This window comes from Manis javanica, chromosome 11 (genome assembly GCF_040802235.1).
Source record: "Manis javanica isolate MJ-LG chromosome 11, MJ_LKY, whole genome shotgun sequence".
Lineage (NCBI taxonomy): Eukaryota > Metazoa > Chordata > Mammalia > Pholidota > Manidae > Manis > Manis javanica.
Genome location: NC_133166.1, coordinates 81757893 through 81777298, shown reverse-complemented (window position 1 = coordinate 81777298; position 19406 = coordinate 81757893). Strand labels below are relative to the sequence as shown.

Below are 19406 nucleotides of genomic sequence, written 5' to 3'. Positions count from 1 at the left end.
AAACCATTCTGTCCCCATGCAAGCATTCTGTTTTTCACTCTCAGTATAGTATTTAGTCAATTACATGAGCTATCCAGCATTACAGCTTGCTTTAGATAATTTTGCCCATGTCTAGGCAATGCAATGGAAGTGTTCTGAGTACATTTAACGTGGTCTGGGCTAAGCCATGATGTTCAGTAGGTTAGCTACATTAAGTGCATTTTTGACTTATGATACTTTCAACCTAACGATGGATTTCTTGGAACATAACCCCATCCTAAGTTGAGAAGATGTGTAAGCACCCCTATGTTCACTGCAGCATTAGGTACAACAGCCAAGACATGGAGGCAACCCTTAGGTTGCTTAGGTCCACTGATGAATGAACTGATCAAGAACATGTGGTATACACATACAATGGAGTATTTTCAGCCTTTAATAAAAAAGGAAGCCTTGCCATTTGCAATAACACAGAAGGACCTTGAGGGCATTATGCTAAGTGAAATAAATCAGAGAAAGACAAATATCATATGATCTCACTTATATGTGGATTCTTAAACATACAAACTCAAATTCATAGACACAGAGAAGAGACTGGTGGCTGTGAGAGGCAGGGGAAAGAAGTGGGCAAAATGGGTGAAGATCAAAAGGTATAAATTTCTGGTTATAAAGTAAGTAATGGGGATGTAATTTACAGCATGACAACTATAGTTAATAATACTGTATTGTATATTTGCAAGTTACTGAGAGAGTAGGTCTTAAAAGTTCTCATCACAGAAACTTGTAACTGTGGTGACAGACATTAACTAGATTTATTGTGATCATTTCACAAAATACACAAGTATCAAATCACTATGTAGTACACCTGAACTAATATGATGTTACATGTCAAATACATCTCAATTTAAGAAAGATTTATTAAAGATTTCTGTGGTTCACTTGGAGGAACAGATGGGGATAGAGTGGAATGAGATAAGCAGGTAGCTAACTAAGTGGGCACGTACTCACACACACACACAAACACAATTTGCTAATAAATTATACATATGGATTAGGAAGAAATCCCCCTAGGATATAATGACAACCTTAGTGACATCTCATTAGTAGCACTGTGACCTAAGAGGAATAGGAAAAGGTAATATTTCAGAAACTCTGGACACCAGCTGGTTACAAAATGTTGGAGAAGCCCTAAGGACACTATGCATTAAAGGGATAAAAAAGAATAAATAGGTTTTTAAAGATGGGGAACAGTGCCTGGATTCTTGATGACTGCATCTGCCTCTGGCACTTAAGAGCACAGGGCATAAATTCTTACAAGAGCCAGGACTCTAGGACTTGTTTGAAAGAGTACAGATGTTGACTAATCATCCACTGCAGTCCATTCTAGTCTTCATTTTATTTAAACTCTTACGTGACACCTTGTAGAGTTCTACTAAGGGCTTTAAGGTCCACAGACTGAAATGCTTCCCTTGACTGCTCTGGGAATCAAGAGTTAAAGTGGCTAAAGTTAAGCAATAGAAAAAGGAAGAAACTGATTACAGATGATAATTCAAACTTGTTATCAGCCTGATAATAAAGATACTACATCACTCGGTACTTTTGAAAAACAAAATCAATTCTTGTAAGTCACTGATCAACATCTAAGTAACTTTCAATCTCTCTCCAGCTAAAACGGTGTTTACTTTTTATCATGAGATAGTTAAATCCTCTCCTCTCTAGTCACAGATCATACTCTGCTACTTAATTCACTGGACTGTGCTAATTTGTAACAAGGCTTACCTTTGGCTAAGCTCCTCCAGATAGCGACTGCTCAGAGACATATTAACTTCTAAGGCTTTAATACGATTATTAAGTCTCATAAACACTGACTCCTTTTGGTTTGATCCATGTACAAGATTTCCATTAGCATATCCTAGATCTGTAGAATTTTGCAATTCAGCATAAAAATCTGTAGCTGTCCTCTGTAATCCTCTTAAAAGGGCATCTTCTGGAGACTGTTCTTCCTCTTTTACTTCAGGTAATGAAGAAGAGTCCGTAACAGGAGTCGAAATTTGCTTTGGTGTGTCAGCTATGTTAATTTTGGCTCCCCCATCCTCACTGTCTGGCACAGCAGCTGTGTTTACAGGTGGCACTACTGTTTCAGATAGCTTTGTGATAATTTGCAAGGAATTTATGTCTTCTTTTACAGTATTATCCATTACTTCATTAAGTTTATTTGTTTCATAGATCACATTTGGCTTCTCTACAGAAGTAAAACTCTCAGACTTTTTTTCTGTTTCATTATCAACCTCAACAGAACCCTCCTGGGGAATCTCTTGTGATGGTGTATGTCCTGCCTCATATTTAATAGGCTCAGATACTTCTATTTTAGATAATGAACTGATTTCTGGAGTAACATCTAAATGAAGAGATTGAGAAAAAGTTTGAGGATGGCTTGGTTCAAGTTCAATCGCACCTACAGTGTGATTAATCAAATCAGATTGGTGCATACTACTTAAGTCGCCTACAATAGTTTCAGCTTCCTTTTCCTTACTCTTACTGTCCAATTCTCCACTGGGAGGCTGTAGTTCTGAAGCATCTACTTTTTCAACAGGAAGCAGTAATGGTGGTTGAGCTGAGAGAAGATCATCTTTTCCTTTACTCACAGCAGTTCTGCTGCGTTGCCGATAAAGAGCAACTCTAACTGAACACCATTTATACATGTATTCTGAAAAACTAGAAATACAACAAATTGTAGTCAGTTCACTGCAAAATATTTGTGTTTCTGACTCAAACCACAGTGATGATTCATCCTCCTGTTCACCACTACCCAGAAGGGTCACAGTAGATGGGCTTGCCTCCTCTTCTTCCTCTTGAACAAGCTGTACAATGGGTCCCTCTTTTGGAGTATCTGGTGATGGCAGCTCTGTGTCACGTATGTGTCCTTCAGTGGTTATGAACCTAGAAATACATATCATAATACAAATCACTTACTTAGAAATCTAAAGTTGAAATTATATTTAAGGAAAATAAAGGATCATACATAAAATAAAAAGGCTGGAAAAATAGAACAAACTCAAAAATTTTTTGATGAATCTTTCCCCTTCAAAGTATTTTCATTATTAAAACAAGTATTATTCAGAAATGGTAACAGAAAAACCATTTATCCAGTGACCAGCCAGATGACTCAAACAACCATATATACCAAATCAAACTTGCTTTTCTTTAATCTGTTTAAATTGTATGTGAACACTTCTCCTTACTGAACATCTTACGTACCTTCTCTCCTATAAATATTCACCAAATCTTTATAAGCCTCATTACTTCTTATATCAAAAATTGAGCTACCCAAGTCCCAGAGCCAGAACTAGAATCCAGGACTCTATTTATTAGTGTATTTTTGTGCATGAGTATCGTGCTTTCAAAAGGCAGCTAGGTTTCTCAGATAATTTTCCTATGGATGACTTGAGGAATTCCATCATGGCATTATAGACACAGACACACACAATTATGTGCTTTAGAAGAAAGAAACATATCTCCCCCTTACCTCTCTCTAAAACTATCTTAATACTATCTGGGCTAATTTTCTATTATTTAAAGCCAAAACACTTAACCACTTTAATGAAAATCCTGGCTAATAATAAACTAATAGTGCCACTACCTCAATTCCATATTTGGGCTATGGAGCACGTGTGTTCAATAGCAGAGAGTTCAACCTCTCAGGCAGATGGAGCTGGTGGGAACAGTGTTGTAAATACCATGTCTGTGGTTCCTTTCAAGATAAAGATAATGAATTTCTAGGTGTGGCCCTTACAGCACAAGGCGATCTGAATGAATACCAAACAGATATGTCTTCATGTACAAATGTTCCTACTCTGAAAAATTACTAAAAATGCCAGGAAATGTCTTCAAATAAAGACTAATATCATAACAGCAAAGGCAAGAATAAAACAGACAATACCTGAAGGCTGGATTTTCATTTTGTTGACAGTAAAATAGTAAATGGACCAAACTAAAACATAACTAAGCTATGCTCCTCTAAATAGACAATATAGATTTAGATATAGTCTCTAATGATATAATTTACATATTCAAGTGGTATAAATCTTATTATTTACCAAATAAATTATAACAGTAAAAAGGAACAATGTCTGAAGAAGGGGAGAAAGGAGAAACTAAGCTGAATTAATTTGGTAGAAATTAAGTTAAATGCCATCTATATACACCCTAGTCAAGCTGTAAGTAAAAAAAATTCAAACCTTGGAAAAGAAAGTAAGTCATTTTTTCATAGTAACTTTAAGTAACTATCATGGATTCTTTTATTTCATAATTTTCTTCAGGAGATTGCCATATAATTATCAAAAAGAAGACAAACATACGTGAAGAAACATTAAGGAAAACAAAATAAACAATTACGCAAAAATATCTATTAAACACTAAACTAATACAGAAAAGTAAAAACTGCTACACTGTTACATTAGTCTGATGTGATCTATCTTTCAATAATGTTAATATATATATATATATATGAAAGGCAGGGTGAATGCATATATGAATGTTATGTGTATAAAATAAAATTAGTTTCATTTGTTTTTGAAAACTTAGACTTACTATGTTGCTGTCTTCAGCTGTTAACTGAAGAAATCTAGTTATAAAAATGCGACTAGCCATCATAGCTCCACATAAGAAACAGCTCCACATTAAGAATGCCTCTATCCCAAAGAGACTTAGAATCTTCTGGGAATCAATGACACAGAATGCTACATTTTCTCTCTAATGATCCTTTATGTGTTTTTATTCACATTCTGGATTAACAGACTGTAAATATATCACTGTGTCTTTCAAAGCACAAAAATCTCATTTTTGAATTTGTATGGTACTTGGAAACAACAGCTCAAAGCACACCCATTGTAGGTTTATTACGTATTATCTTGAACTAACTGTTTCATGTTCAAGTATCTTATCCTGTTAAGTAGAATTCCTCTGAGATAAAGGGCTTTGGAAGTTTCACATTAAGTCTGTATACTGAAATATACATAAATTAAATTTACAGTAACAATACCCAATTATCCAAAGCATTATGAGCTTATTTATTATAGAGAAGAAGTAGAGGTGCCAGAAAACCTTAATCATCTCTGGGAGAAATGACCATAAAAATGAGGATATTTTATGTTATCTGCATATATACAGCCCCACTCAAAGTGTTCCCACTGCAACTTGGGGAAAGACCCATATCATTGGAGAAACTGAGCACTGTAATAAAAGTTTGCTGTGTGGCAAACACGTAATTTAAGAACCACTGTTCTAGGCATTTCAGATACCCTTTATAGCTTGCTAGGCAAAGCACAGATATTTAATCAATGCTTTTAAATCTGAACTTAATAAAAAAAAAGTCTTTAAAATTTGTCCACAAACCTGTACCTGCTGAGTTAGGTTAGTTACTTGCAATAAGGAAAATATTCAGTGTTGTGAACAGTAAAAGTAAAACATAGTGTCTAAACAACAACCACTTGGTCTGGAGTGAAGTGTATTCCTAGAACTCAAAAGCAACTCAAAGATATTATAAGTGGCTGTGGAATGTCTCTGCCCTATGATTCAGTGCTTTTTGTAGATAATCATTTCACACACAAATCACAAGTACCTTTTTATATATTAGTACACTTAGCTCTCCATTTTAACAGAACTCTTTATCACAATATAACTTACTCAGGTGATGGAACAGGAGGAGTTGAAACAGGAGCTGAGTCAGTCATTTTTGGTGCGGTTGTGGCAGTGGCATTTGCAGATGTACTTTTATTTCCTATTTTAAGAAAGATGCCCATGTTGAGTTTACTTTTGAAAAGCTATACTATGTAAATATTTCATGCTAACAAAGAAGTTTAGTTTTGGAGGGAGAAGAAAAATATCAAATAGATTTGTTACTGCAGACTTTGGTTTTTGTTTTATCTAAGTTCTCTTAGAAAGAAATGATTGCAGAAAGTCAGAACTACAAATAATGCATATTCTTTCTCAACTCAGATAATTAAGGCAATGAATTCTGTGTTATCTTACATGATTAATATGCCTTCCAAACCCCTGAAAAAGTTGCTAAAGAGAATGAGAAGAAATATATGGGTCACTTGAAGTTTTTACTTTGAACTAAATATTTTTTAAAAACAAAAAGGCAAAATTGTTTCTTCTTGCTAGTAATAATTCTTACTTGGCATTCTGTAAGGAAAAATGGCACTTTCTAAGTTGAGTAGCTGTTTGCTAAATAAAAGCATACCTGAAGTGCCATTAGAAAAACAAAACCTCAGGAAAGATAGGAGGGATAAAATCATTATTTCTACAGCAAAGAAGAGTCAAAAGCAAATTTATCAACTTTACATAGACAGGATCCTATAAACAATAAATAACATAACAGAAGATTGGTAAGTTCCTTTGGGTTATTTCTATACTTCTAAATAAAAAATCAAATTCTTGGCATTTTAATTTTAATTTTCCTAACTAGAAAGATCCTGAAATATCAGATATTTAAAAGACCCATAAAATTATTAGGTACCTTCTGCCAGGTCTTCAGTTTTTGCTCCCAGAATATTAGCAGCAATATTCACCATATTTAGAATGGCATCTAAAACAAAATTAAATCAGAAAAAGATATCAATACACCTAAATAGTCTCATATATCAGAGAGTCAAAAAAACATTTATAATGGTTTTTTCATTTTTGGGGGACTAATTATCTTTTTATTCACTTTACTGTGGAAGTGCAACATAGGACACAAATTTCAGCCAAAAAATATAAAGCATAAATCTGAGTTTTTATGTTTAGAGGAATTTAAAATTTAATTATACTTTTCTTTGTAAAGCTTCCCCAAACCTTTTACCAAAACACTATCTTCAGCATATTACAAAATTCAAGTATAATTCAATATATAGTCTGTCCTGGGACAGGAAGAAGTATGACACAATCAAAACTTGTATTTTACAGAAAAGCCTGTTTTTCTTTAAAAAGGTTCTACAGTTTAAAATAAAAATAAAAAGGCTTGAAGAAATAAAAGGTTTTCCTAAGCAGGTGATTATCATAGGTAAAACAAAAATGGGAAGATTATTATGCAAAGGTCAGCTGCAAGACTTTACTTTCACCTATGAACATATAATATCGATTGTTAACATGGTTAAATCCCAAACTGATACTGCATGGAATTAAATTTCTATCATGACTTTTAACAAAGTTTTATGGATAAAAAATTACAGAAATTCTTTTGTAAATTGGGTAGGTATGGGCATGGGCAGATGTATTATTTAAAAGTCAAATTTATAAAACTCCTAGGTATCGTAGGTAAAGCAATCTGTATACTTGCTAATGCTGCCTCTCTTTCCAAAGAGTATACTGGATGATGAGTAAAGTGGTACAATCCTTAAACTCTATAAAAATAGCCAAAGGTATATGAGAAACACAAAATTAGCAGAACTCCCTAAAAAGCTGGTACTGGGAATAGGAAGCTGCTTCTTTCTAGCAACTGACATAATTTCAAGAGAAATTAACTTCCATCCCCAATCTAATCTTTGATATTTTAGAAGTTAATTCAGCAGTATCAGGTGTTTTTCCTATTAAAATACTAAGATCTGCCAGGGGCTATATATTAAGCCTTATCAGTTGTTTCCACCTTAGTTTCCTCTCCTACAAGAGATCCACAGGGTTTTCATCACACTTCCAATGAAAACCACAGATGTGAAAAGAATGTGAGAGGAAAAGCTAGCACATAAGAAGGTTGGGAACAAGTCAAGCACTGTCCCCTGAAGCTGATGCTGTGAACAGATGCTTCATGGGAGGAGAGAGGAGGAGATGTTAGACTTTTAAAAGGGAAAACTCAGTAGACAGTTATAAACTTTGACTTATACATAATTACGATTCCATGATCTCAAAGACAACAAGGAATGCTACTTCACTTCCAATCATTAGTATAACAAACAAGAGCTTTGTATTTGTGTTTTAAATGTCTAGAATTATAGGTCAACCCTGCTCTTTGACCTAGCAAATTGGTATATAGAGAAGGTGTCTTGGTTCTTAGGCTAAAGAGATGCCTTAGAATGAGATAAACACTGGAACGCAAATTCCGTATTTCCTCACAAGCTAAGATAAAGTAGCAATGGAAACTCTTATTTCCTCATAAGCCCACTTTTAAGGTCAATCAATATTGCAACAGTAGTATTTGATCCTCTGCTTTGCTGACTAAACTTTGGTGAAAGCTGACTGCTTCACAGAACCCAAATTTTGGAATAAAGTCTATACTCTAAAGGTCTTATACTTCAAAGGATGACCTTAACCTCAGATTTAAAATTTTCTGGCATTTAAATTTTTTTTGAGATAATAGATATACATATTTTTAATAATGTGAATACCTTATTCACATTCATAGTTCTGAGGAAAGAGTCTTCTCAACAAACTAAACATCATCTGAGACAAAAATCATGCCCAAGGGAACTTTTCATATACGCACATAAATCAGAGCATCTTTTCTGTTTTCTTTAAAGCATTTTTTTTTTTCAGTTTCTGTTCAGCAGACACTAAATCTACCTGTCAGTGGGATACAGGCCTAGAGGACTGGGAAGCAAGTGGTAATAGACATTCTCTAGCCAGTTTTCTCTGAACAAGAGCTACTGTTATCTTTCATACACCCAAAACAAATTTCTCATATTTGGTAACATATTACCTAAGCCTTCCTTTTCCTTTAAATCTGAACTTTACTTCTCTCTCTCAACTTTTCTTTTGATTCATTCCAACAGAGCATTTAGTTCTGTGTTACTCTCTTTTTATGTTTTATACAATTTTTTTTATTAAGGTATTATTGCTATACACTCTTATGAAGGTCTCACATGAAAAACAATGTGGTTACTACATTCACCCATTTTATTGAATACCCCCCAAACCCCACCGCAGTCACTGTCCATCAGTGTAGTAAGATGGCATTTAAATTTTTGGCATTTATTGTTAAAGAACTAAAGAAAAGAACACATCTACTAATCTGTTTAAAGAAGTAGCTTTAAAGTATTATTTTTTAACCTAAATTTTAATACTAGGACCTATAATAAAGATTCATACTATCCATCATTTTAAAATTTACTATCATCATTTCAGGGGACCACTTAATAACAAAAGAAAAATTTGGCAAATTTCTACCTTCTAAGCCCATCTAACCTATAAGAAATCATTTTGCTGTGTTTACAGAACACTGCAAAATGTAGTCTTTCTGTTTTTGCCTTTTGAGGGAAAGCAGTTTTGTGAATATTCTATTCTGGTTGTTCTCAATTTGTATCCAAACACATGACAGCTTGTTGTGATAATCTGGCCACTACGCAGCCTTCAGAATAGGCTAAAGTAATAATAGGGAATATAGTGCCAAACTAGATACCTGTCCTTAATTCCTCCTGGATTAAGCACCTCCTTTATCTTTGAGTTGGACACCTACTCATCCTATCTCATCCTTTAGGAATGAAATTCTCCTGAGGACCAGGTATCAACATGTTACACTCAGTCTCCAGCACAGTAATGGCTCTTTTTGATATAGAAAGAAATGGCTCTATGCTACAGCATAAATAAAAAAACTATTTCCTCCCATATGTACTCAGCTATCTCTGCAGCATCCCATCTTCAATCTCTTTTCCTTCTAAGACCTTAAAATATACCCATTAATAAAAAACACTTTAATCTAAAAGAGAACAAAACCTATTACTTTGTCTTAAACATATACACAGAAACCTGGCCTTCAGCAAAAGATCAGGTGACTCTAACAAAACACAGACCACATTCAGGAGTAAAGGCAGATGTGCAAGAGTATCAAAGTAGGGAGTAGTATGGAAGATCAACATGACAAGGAAAGCAGTGATATGAAGAATTTTTGTTGATGTAAAATATTTAAATGTTCGGGTTCAAGAACATAAAAGATTCAGGCAGACAAGTTGCCAGAACCGGCATATACACAAAACCAATAACGCTGCTCTGATAGTAGTTTCTCCCTTTTTAGCAGTTAAGTAAGTTATATAATATCAAGCATGTCTACATACGCGGTATGCATGCTCTTTGAGCACCAAGTCACATCAAAAGCTATGTATTCTGGTGTAATATACTTCCTGTAACTACTGGTGATTATTTAGTCAAATTTGGACATTCTAGTATAGAATTGCTAGACTAGCTCTTTGGTCTGATTGCACTGTTATTTACTCTTTAAAATTAGCCCATGTTGGAGGTGTTAGCTAGGTCAGACTCAAGACAGTCCAGACCTTTTCAGAGAAAACCAGAAGGACACCAGTACTGAAGGAAGCAGTGTTAAGTCACACCTGCAAGCTTTATAACTGCAAAGTCTTATAACTCAGTTACTACTGCCTTTCTTGTTCTAAAACTTCAAGAGATGGAGAATTTTTAAAATCCCATTTTCCATGCTTAGGCTAGGTTGACATCCTCCCACCCATCTTGTCTCACTACACAAATTTTTTCAACAAACATCTAGAATACTGGAAGGCAAATGAACTGCCCTTCCAGAGTTCCATAAAAAGAACAATAAATGATGTGTTACCACGAAACACCTTTATGGAGAAAGACCTAAAGATTCTATTTCAAATTAATTAAAATAACACATTAGCCAGAGAAGTGGTTACTAATAGGGAACTATCCTCCACTGAACTATAATTAGGTTTTGATAGTGTCTAGGAGTTATTCCCATAAGATGAGAGAAAAAGAAATTAAGAATATCAACAGGGTTTTCATCTATCTAAAATCATGGTAAGACATTCCTTCCCTCAGGTGCTCTGGCCTTTCCAGTAACCACCAGGAACTAGAGATCTTTCAGGCTGGGGCTATTTTATAATCCCACAAAACAATGTTTCCTCAGAGTTAGTTAAGCACCACTGAGGTATTTTTTATTACAAACTTAAGGACATGAACAATATTAATATTCAGATAAATAGCATCATCTTTTTATTCTTAAAAAAGTATATCCCATTGCAGTGAATGAGGAACCTATCTTTAATACCATAATCAACTAGATAGTTAAGGATCCTACTTAAAAGTAGTAGTTGTTAATATCTAAAAAGTCAGCTGACTAGCAAAAGAGTGAAACAAAATATAATTGAGCTAATATGTAACAAAGTTAAATATTACACAAAAGGATTCCTCTTATGCAGGTGTTAACACTGTTCTTCTTATCCTTAAAAAATCCACTGAAGTTTATAGTCTATGAAAGGGAAAAAAGGAAAAAAGAAAAGATAAAAAGAAAAAAAAGGGCGAAATACCTACCTAAGTGAATGTACTACTAATTGAGTATCTTAAAAAGCCATAAAAAATCTGTACCATGAGATTGGTATTTAAGCAATTCAATAAGAACAACAAAAGAAATGCATAAGCAATTAGTGTCCTAGGCTACTAAGATTTACTTTTATTAAATTCAGCTATTAATCTCCAAATAAAAAGAAAACTCCATCCAGTAAGTTTTAGATACTTCAGGAGGAACAAAAAATAACAAGCATTACAACATACTTACCTGCATTCTAACAGTAAAAACAAAATGTCAGTTGGTAATAGTCTTGCCAGGAGTCTCTTTAAGCCTACCACTAGGTTCAGATAATAGGTTGACATGAGAAGGAACTAAACCACTAGTATCTTAGTCATTGTTTCTTTAGTTTACAAAGAGTATAATATTATTGTTACTGCTTGGGAACCATTAGTATTATGAATAAGAACAGTCTTTATATTTTGTAATTAAATAGGAAACTAACCATACCCATAGATCAACAAATCCCATTTGCTAGGATTTCACTGATGCCTACCACCTCTGAAACTATGATTCAAATTCCCTTCACATCCCATATGGTCACCCAAAGGCTCCTACTCATATGATCTAGGACCTCTTTAATAATTCTTTCTCAAAGTAGATTCATAGCCCATTTTTCATTCTAAGGAATTTGCCTAAAACATAAGCACTTAATTAGAACTGAAGAAACAACTTGTGCTTGAATTTTTTCCTCTCCTCTTTCTTTTCATGTACTCTTCATGTTTTATTTCCAAGGAAACACTTTTCAAAAGCCAGTATTTTTTATTTCAACTCAAAGTTCAACAATGGAAGTTGAGAGCCTCCTAAACTATACAACAAAATGTCCATGTATGTCAGAAAGAGTTGAAAATACTTTAACAGTAACTAAGAAAACCCCAAAATACTCACTTGTAGCAGAACCAAGAAGATTTTTTGAGGATTTATCCTCTCCAGCATTATAATCCAGTGGATAATCTGTTTAAAAAAAAAAGGAAACAATTATGCTGAGTACAATCTCCAGTAATGTTTAAAAGCTTCAAGTATATATTCTAAGTCAGCTGACATTTAAAACAGATTTTATAATAAATATTCATTATACATGTAAAGCATGTTCATAGAAAAGAAAATGGGATTCAAAAGCCATTTATCAAACAGATGTAAACCAAGGAAAATAATTCAACTGCTTGCCAAAATTTTAATCACATTTGTAAGGCTTTTACTCAAGCTCTCAGTGTACCTTATCAAACTCTAGTAATTGTCTTCATTTCACTTATGGGGAAACTAGGGAAGGGAAAATAAGATTTTTCTGACTATGGTTTTAAGGAATCTTAAAACAAGGACTTGATAAAGTAGAAATGAAGGGTGTCATAAAACTACCTCCTACTCCTTCAGGCCTGCAAGAGTTTCTCAAAGCTCAGACCTCATGTGCTTGCTCTTAGATGCATGGCAATCAAAGGAATTAATGCTCAATTCTACTATTTCAATTATCTTATGAGTTTAATTGTTTTTTGGGCCTGGCATAGGGATATAATCATAATTTGTAGCACTGATGTTATGGGAGTTCCAGTCACAAATAACTGATTGATAATTTGGAAAACGATTCAATTTACAAAGCAGAAAAACACTTTAGAAAATAAGTTTTAAGAAAAAATTAGCTATAAGGGTTAAAAACCAAGAAAGGACCTAAGTCTAAAGATAAGCATCATATTGATTTTTAAGTGACCTGTACTTATCCACTATAATATTTTAAAAAGCAAAAATACATACATTAATAGGCACCTGTTTTAAAGTCACTTACCATAGTCCTCATCAAATAGTTCCTGACGTTCTGAATGATACTGGGAATCAGCAATCTCTTCATATTCTTCCACCATACTAGTGCCAAATACCCTATTAACAACAATTTCATTAAAGACTTTCAAAACAAAACACAGTTAAGACTCATCTCTTCATAACAGATGACAAAATACATTAACTTTGGTCATGTTTTGAGGGCCATTAGTTTTTGAACTCCAAAACAATGACTGTTTCTTACACTGTTGTCATCTATCCACTGTTTCCATTAATAATGTTAATCTATTTAAAGCATTTGAAAATATAATGACCAAGTTTTGATATCAGTCTAAATGTTTCCACATATTATCATCATAGCAAAATAGCAAATAAGATGAACCAAACACATAAAATGAAGATTATCTTTTTCTTCACAGAGGAAACTTTCGTATTTTTTCTAAAATGTATTCAAGAGCAAGAGATTAAGTTTAACAGCTTATATTTCTATAGTATTAACTTCACATAATAGAAAATTATTTCTGCACTTTAAATATTCACACTTCACATAAAAAAAAAAACCTTGGTAAATGTATTATGTTCAGTATTACCTTATAAGGCTTAATGGACAAAAGTGCTCTGATCCAAAATGTGATACCAACTCCACCTAAAGAATAAAAGTGCATGAAATAGAAAGCCAGCACAGTGCAGGTGAGGTTATCTTGTTAATAAAATATTCAGTTTTTTTCCTTATAACATTTCTAAAAATAAAGTCCTCCTTTCCCCAAAAATCAGGATTTGTAATGTTTTTTTTTGCCATGCAGTATATATGCCATGCCCTGTTATTCAATATTGCAAAAGAGAAGGTTGCTAACCTTTATGTACTTGATGAACATCTGAAGCAAGAGAAAGGAAAAGAAAAAGAAATCAGTTCCAAAGTCTGGATAACATGCCATAAGCAACATCTAATATTTGTAAATTACACTATATAAAGTATAGAAAGCAATGTACTGTGATGGATAACATTGTAGTACTCTTATTTCTTTGTAGAAACTAAAGCAATTATTTAAATTTTTACCATCACAACTAGAAAGTACAGTCTAATTGTAATGAACTAAGTTAAACAACCTAACATTCATTGCTGATGTTTTTTACATTAGATACAAAAGCATTCTAAAAGATAAATGAGCATCTAGAACAACCTGTCTTACATTACTTAAAATTATTACAAATAGGTATCATGTATCTTTCTATATGTGAATTTATATATTGATATGTAAGTGTACATGCTTATCTTTGCACATAATGATAAAAAGACTAGCATAATTTGAGATGATATTTATTCAGATACAATATTGTATACAAATTATTTTAGGGAAAGCATGAATTTTTGGAATGCCACATTATCTCAACTTACAGAACTAGAAGATATATATCAACCCGCTTTTAAATATAACTATTAAAAAGTAGTTTGTAGTTATGGGTTTAGTTCTTTTGGAATAAGGAAAACCCAGGTACACTTATATATAACATTTATCACTACAAAATGAGCATCAGTAGTAAATATTTTTTGCTTTTAGACTTCATTCTACCCAAATGGCCGTTTCAGAAAACTAACCATCTAAATGATCTGTATCTCCCAGCGAAAAAAAGGACAAAGCAGGGAGTTTTATATAGTTATTTTTTATACCACTAATAAAATGCTCTTCCATTATTAACAACACAGATGGTATAAAGAATGATTCTTGGAACCATTTTGTAACATGTGAGTTGTCTTAATTGTAAAATTCAATATAACTGTTATCACCTGCCAAATAAATTTTAACATCCTTTCCCTCATCAGTGTAGAAACTATGCTATAAAAAAGGTTCCTCAAACAATTGTTTCAGTAATCACTTTAAAAGGAACTGAAAATGTACCTTCATTTTTCTGAATACTGTTGAACTAGTAACTGACAATGTCAACTGTATTTTAAAAGTAGAATTTGGTATTTTTATAGAGAGTAGGAATACTACAAGTTTACCCATTTATATAAAGAAGCCAATTTAATACATACTTAAAAAAGACAGACAGGAAAATCCCAGAAGACAATTAGGTAGCTCTAAATTTGCATATTTAAAGAAGAAAAGACAGAAATGAGAGCTGCTGTCATTCCAAAATGTCATAGTATTAACACAGTGACTTTAAGATATGGCTAGTATTTTAAAGAAAAAAAGGAGGACAAGAGTAGGAAATTCTCATGTTTTTTGCCTAAATGTAATTGAAGAGGGAGATTTCTACTTTGCTAGATAATTCTACTTTTATGTTGGTAGAGGAAGCTGCAGGAATACTGAATACAAATATTTAAAAGTTTACTTTATCTGAAATTGGTATTTAGATACAGAATATTTCACCTGAATATACATAAATTAAAAGCAGTAATGATGACAAATAATTGGATAGTAAACTGAAATTGATTTGAGAACCAGATTCTAGTAAGAAATTAGACATGCTTTTAAAGATTTCAGTCACTAAAAATGACTTGGATTTTGAAATAGACACAACACTATGAAAATACATTTTATATAAGGACCCAAAAAATATTAAGAGTTATGATTTAGAATTTCATCAAAGCCACAAATATAAAAACTGGCATAGGTTTCCAGTTACACAAAATGGAATGTATTAATAATTGCCTCATAAAATATATCCAGGTAAGAACTGTTTTATTAAAAAGAGTAACAGTAAATTTCCTCGTACCTTTTCTGATTTCTAAGCAGGTGGGGTGAAGTAGTCATTGAGCATGGATAACATATTTATAGGATACAGTCCTGTATGTAAAACATTACCTTCACATATTTTGCATACATTTGTTCATCTAAGGGGAAACTCTGGACATTCCTCTCATCTCTACCATGAAAAGTACCCAGCTTAATCCATTTATTTGTGGGATATCTAGAAAATACAAAATACAGATATTCTTTCTTAAAAGTCATACATCATATCTGAGAGGTTCCATCACACCATCAAAATATAGCCTGTGCATTTTTTTCATCTCCAGGTGAACATACTCACTTTGAACAGTTTAAATACGAGTTACATATTAAGTTGAATACATACAATTTTACTTTGTAACTAAACTCTGACAGGTTCCTCTTTACAAGGAAAGAATATCCTGAAAAGTCATACCACTATCAAAGAGAAAGTAAGACAAGAAGACAAGAGTAGGACCAGAACTGCTTCCTGGGAGTTTGGGAGGGCTTTCAAGTAAGCAAGAGGTTTTAAAACAAAAAAGTACCCAAGAGATTGGAGGAGGTACTACTCTTCATGTACTGACAAGTATGCAATGATATCAAGCATAAAAAAAAAATAGCAGTAGGAAGGGTAACAGAAAAAACCCTTTACCATCGTATTTAAATATCACAGGTCTTACATAGTAGTTCCGCCTTTAAAAGGAAATCTAATATAAAAGCCTAAAACTATTATTTTTTTTACTACAACATTTAAAGACTCCCTCACAGTAATGAGTGCTGTCACTACAGCAAAACAAAAAACAGTATTTGTCAAAGCTGGTTATGTCCATGTGATATATAAGAAACCTACAGCTTAGAAAAAAGGAAATTATCTGAGCAAGGTTAGTGAAAAGTGGACAGAATTCTCAATCAATTCTCTTGAGAACTTATTTTTTAAAATTGTATATATGCAATGCTGAATACGGGGTGAGAGAAGAAATACCACTGAAAGCCCTTAATGATCAACAACAGAAGAATGGTTAAATAAATAAGAGCAACCTACATGACATATCATGGGCAAAGTATTTATGGAATGAATAAACACCTCTATTGGAGGGAAAAAATGAAGTACTTATTTAAAAAGACGTTTAAAAGACAAAAGGATATTCTCAGGATGTAAGCAGAAAAAACTGAAACTCTTTTTGTAGAATTAATAAACATATAAATACACAGAAAAGACCAGAAGCAATATATTAAAATGCTAGTAATAGTTATCTTGGGTTGACAGGATTGTAGTTCCTTACTAAGTTCCTTACTCAATTCCTTACAATGTATTTCTTATAATCACACACACACAAAACAAGGTTTTTAAAAGATATTAATAAAAGCATGATATAAAATGAAGTGCTCATGTATTTTTGATAACTTTTTAAAGAAATGTTTGGAAGCAATAGAGCGTAATAATTCAAAGTAAGAACTTTGATGTCACAGTGATCTAGGCTTGACTCTTGGTTCTCCAACTCACAAGTTATATGACATGGGCAAGCTACTGAACCTCTCCTTTTCTCTTTTCTCTTCTTATAAAGGAATAATATATGGTTATTATAAGCACTATATGAGTTAATGAAAGTAAACTGATGAACAACAGCCTATACTACAGCATTATTATTCCTGTTCTTACAAATTGATACACTAAAATAAAAATGCAACATGATTAAGGTTTTAAAAAAGTGACACATTTAAAAATTTTTATTCTGGAAATCCAACATAAACTCTGTAGAAATCACCTTTAGAATTTACCTGTCACTGATAGAAACGAGAAAGTCTTTAGGAGTAGAAGAAAATAGCTCATAGTTTGCAATATCAAGCTGTTTAACTTGAATTGGTTCACAAAGTTCAATAACAAACCTTTAAAAAGAACACAAGACAATTATTCAGATAATCCAAACAAAAAAACAGTTCACATTAAGCATGACATTAACAGTCTGCATAAACTAGACTGCCACTAAGTTACTCATTAAAAAATGTTGGTAAGGAGGAAGATTTGCTACCTTAGATATCCATAAGAGAACACCCTTCAAGTATTTCCCAAGCAATCATTAGTTGAGGAAAAAGAAACTATAAATAAAACAAGACATGAATTTTGTTCTACAATATTTTTAAATAGTAAGATATTTTTAATGACGAAGCCCATTCTTAAAGGATGGACTTCACTAAGAACAACTAGTAATAGTATAAACTGACTAGCCAGTCTAGAGGGCAGTTTGGCATACACAGCTAAACCTTAACACAGATTTGGACTGTGCAGGTCCACTTACACATGGTTTTTTTCAACAAATATATTGAAAAAATCTTTGGAAATATGTGACAATTTAAAAAAAAACATTTTCTTTTCTCTAGCTTACTTTATTTTAAGAATACAGTATTACATATAACATATAAAACATGTTAATCGTGTTTATGTTATCAGTAAGACTGCTGGTCAGCAGTAGGCTGTAAGTAGTTAAGTTTTAGAGGAGTTAAAAGTTACACGATTTTCAACTGTGCAGGGGTTTAAATGTTTAAGGGGCAACTCTATACTTTCTCAAAAAGTACCTTATCCTTTGATTTAGCAATACACTTCTAGAAGTTTATCCTAAGGACACACACACAGCTCCAAATTTAAATATATTTCACCCTTGTATATATATTTTAACAAATCAAAGCACAGTAAGAATAGGGAAAAGAAAGTCGTCCTAAAAGTTTAGCACAGAGAATTAACAAATTATGGTTCACCCAGACAATGGAATACTGAACAGTCATTAGAAATGGTAGTAGAAAGTATACATTCCATTTACATAAAAATCTAGAAAATGTAAACTAATGTATAATGATAGAAAACATCTGTAATTGCTATAAAGGTGGGGATTGGGAGGGAAAATTAGAAAGGGAATGAGGAAACTTAAGGAGATGGGTATGTTCATTATCTTTATTGTAGTAATGGTTTCATGGATGTATCAATGTCAAAACTTACCCAAACATGTACACTTTGACATGCTGAAGTTTATTTTACATGTAGTTTGTTATATATCAACTGTGCTTCCATAAAGCTGTTTTTAAAAAAATGACACTAGCACTAGAGACCTATATTTATGAACTCAGAAAGAGGCCACAAAATATTGTTGCTCAGGGAAACTTAAAAGTATGGCACTAAGTGCATAAAATAAAACTGCATAAAGCATGGCATTTTGGGAAAAGAAGTATTCTAATCAACACTTGAATAAACTATTATATTAAATGAAACTTACATGCTAAATACATCAAAAGCATTCAAATTAACACTGTGTTTAACCTTGGAGAATAACAGAACCAATTTCAGGACATGGTAAAAACAACTAGGTTTCAGAGAAAAGTCCATGAAAAGAAGCCATGTAACATATGCTGAATGCTTACTCTGGATCAGACACATGTCAGATGATTTACATCCATCCTTAGATTTAATTCTTGCAACCAAACTGCAAAGGACATTATCTCCATTTTATAGAGTCATTCAATAAACACTAATTGGTCACTTCACATTCTTCTCTTCAGTCTTTTAGTAACAAAACTTCCCAAAGGTGTAGATGAGTATATGGCCACCCATCAAAGACTATATTTCCCAGACTTGGCCATGCTACTTAGTTCTGGGTGATGGGGTAAAAGTG

General features: G+C 32.9%; 1 protein-coding gene across 5 annotated transcripts in view; it reads right to left on the bottom strand.

Annotated features, from left to right (window-relative positions):
- The window catches only part of SUCO (SUN domain containing ossification factor), a 102949-nt gene that overhangs the window by 21769 nt on the left and 61774 nt on the right, over nucleotides 1-19406 (bottom strand). For 4 of the 5 annotated variants that reach the window (XR_005060094.2, XM_037013676.2, XM_037013677.2 and 1 more), the window contains 9 exons: nucleotides 17524-17631; nucleotides 15841-15946; nucleotides 13888-13908; nucleotides 13624-13679; nucleotides 13041-13132; nucleotides 12152-12217; nucleotides 6497-6565; nucleotides 5662-5755; nucleotides 1756-2916 (listed from right to left, as the gene is read on the bottom strand). Coding sequence is in view for 4 of the 5 variants with exons in the window: in XM_037013676.2 (XP_036869571.1) it covers nucleotides 1756-2916; nucleotides 5662-5755; nucleotides 6497-6565; nucleotides 12152-12217; nucleotides 13041-13132; nucleotides 13624-13679; nucleotides 13888-13908; nucleotides 15841-15946; nucleotides 17524-17631 (1773 nt within the window). In the remaining variant the exon portion in view is untranslated. The remainder of the gene's footprint in view (nucleotides 1-1755; nucleotides 2917-5661; nucleotides 5756-6496; nucleotides 6566-12151; nucleotides 12218-13040; nucleotides 13133-13623; nucleotides 13680-13887; nucleotides 13909-15840; nucleotides 15947-17523; nucleotides 17632-19406) is intronic. The other variant, XM_037013678.2, reaches the window with a different exon arrangement.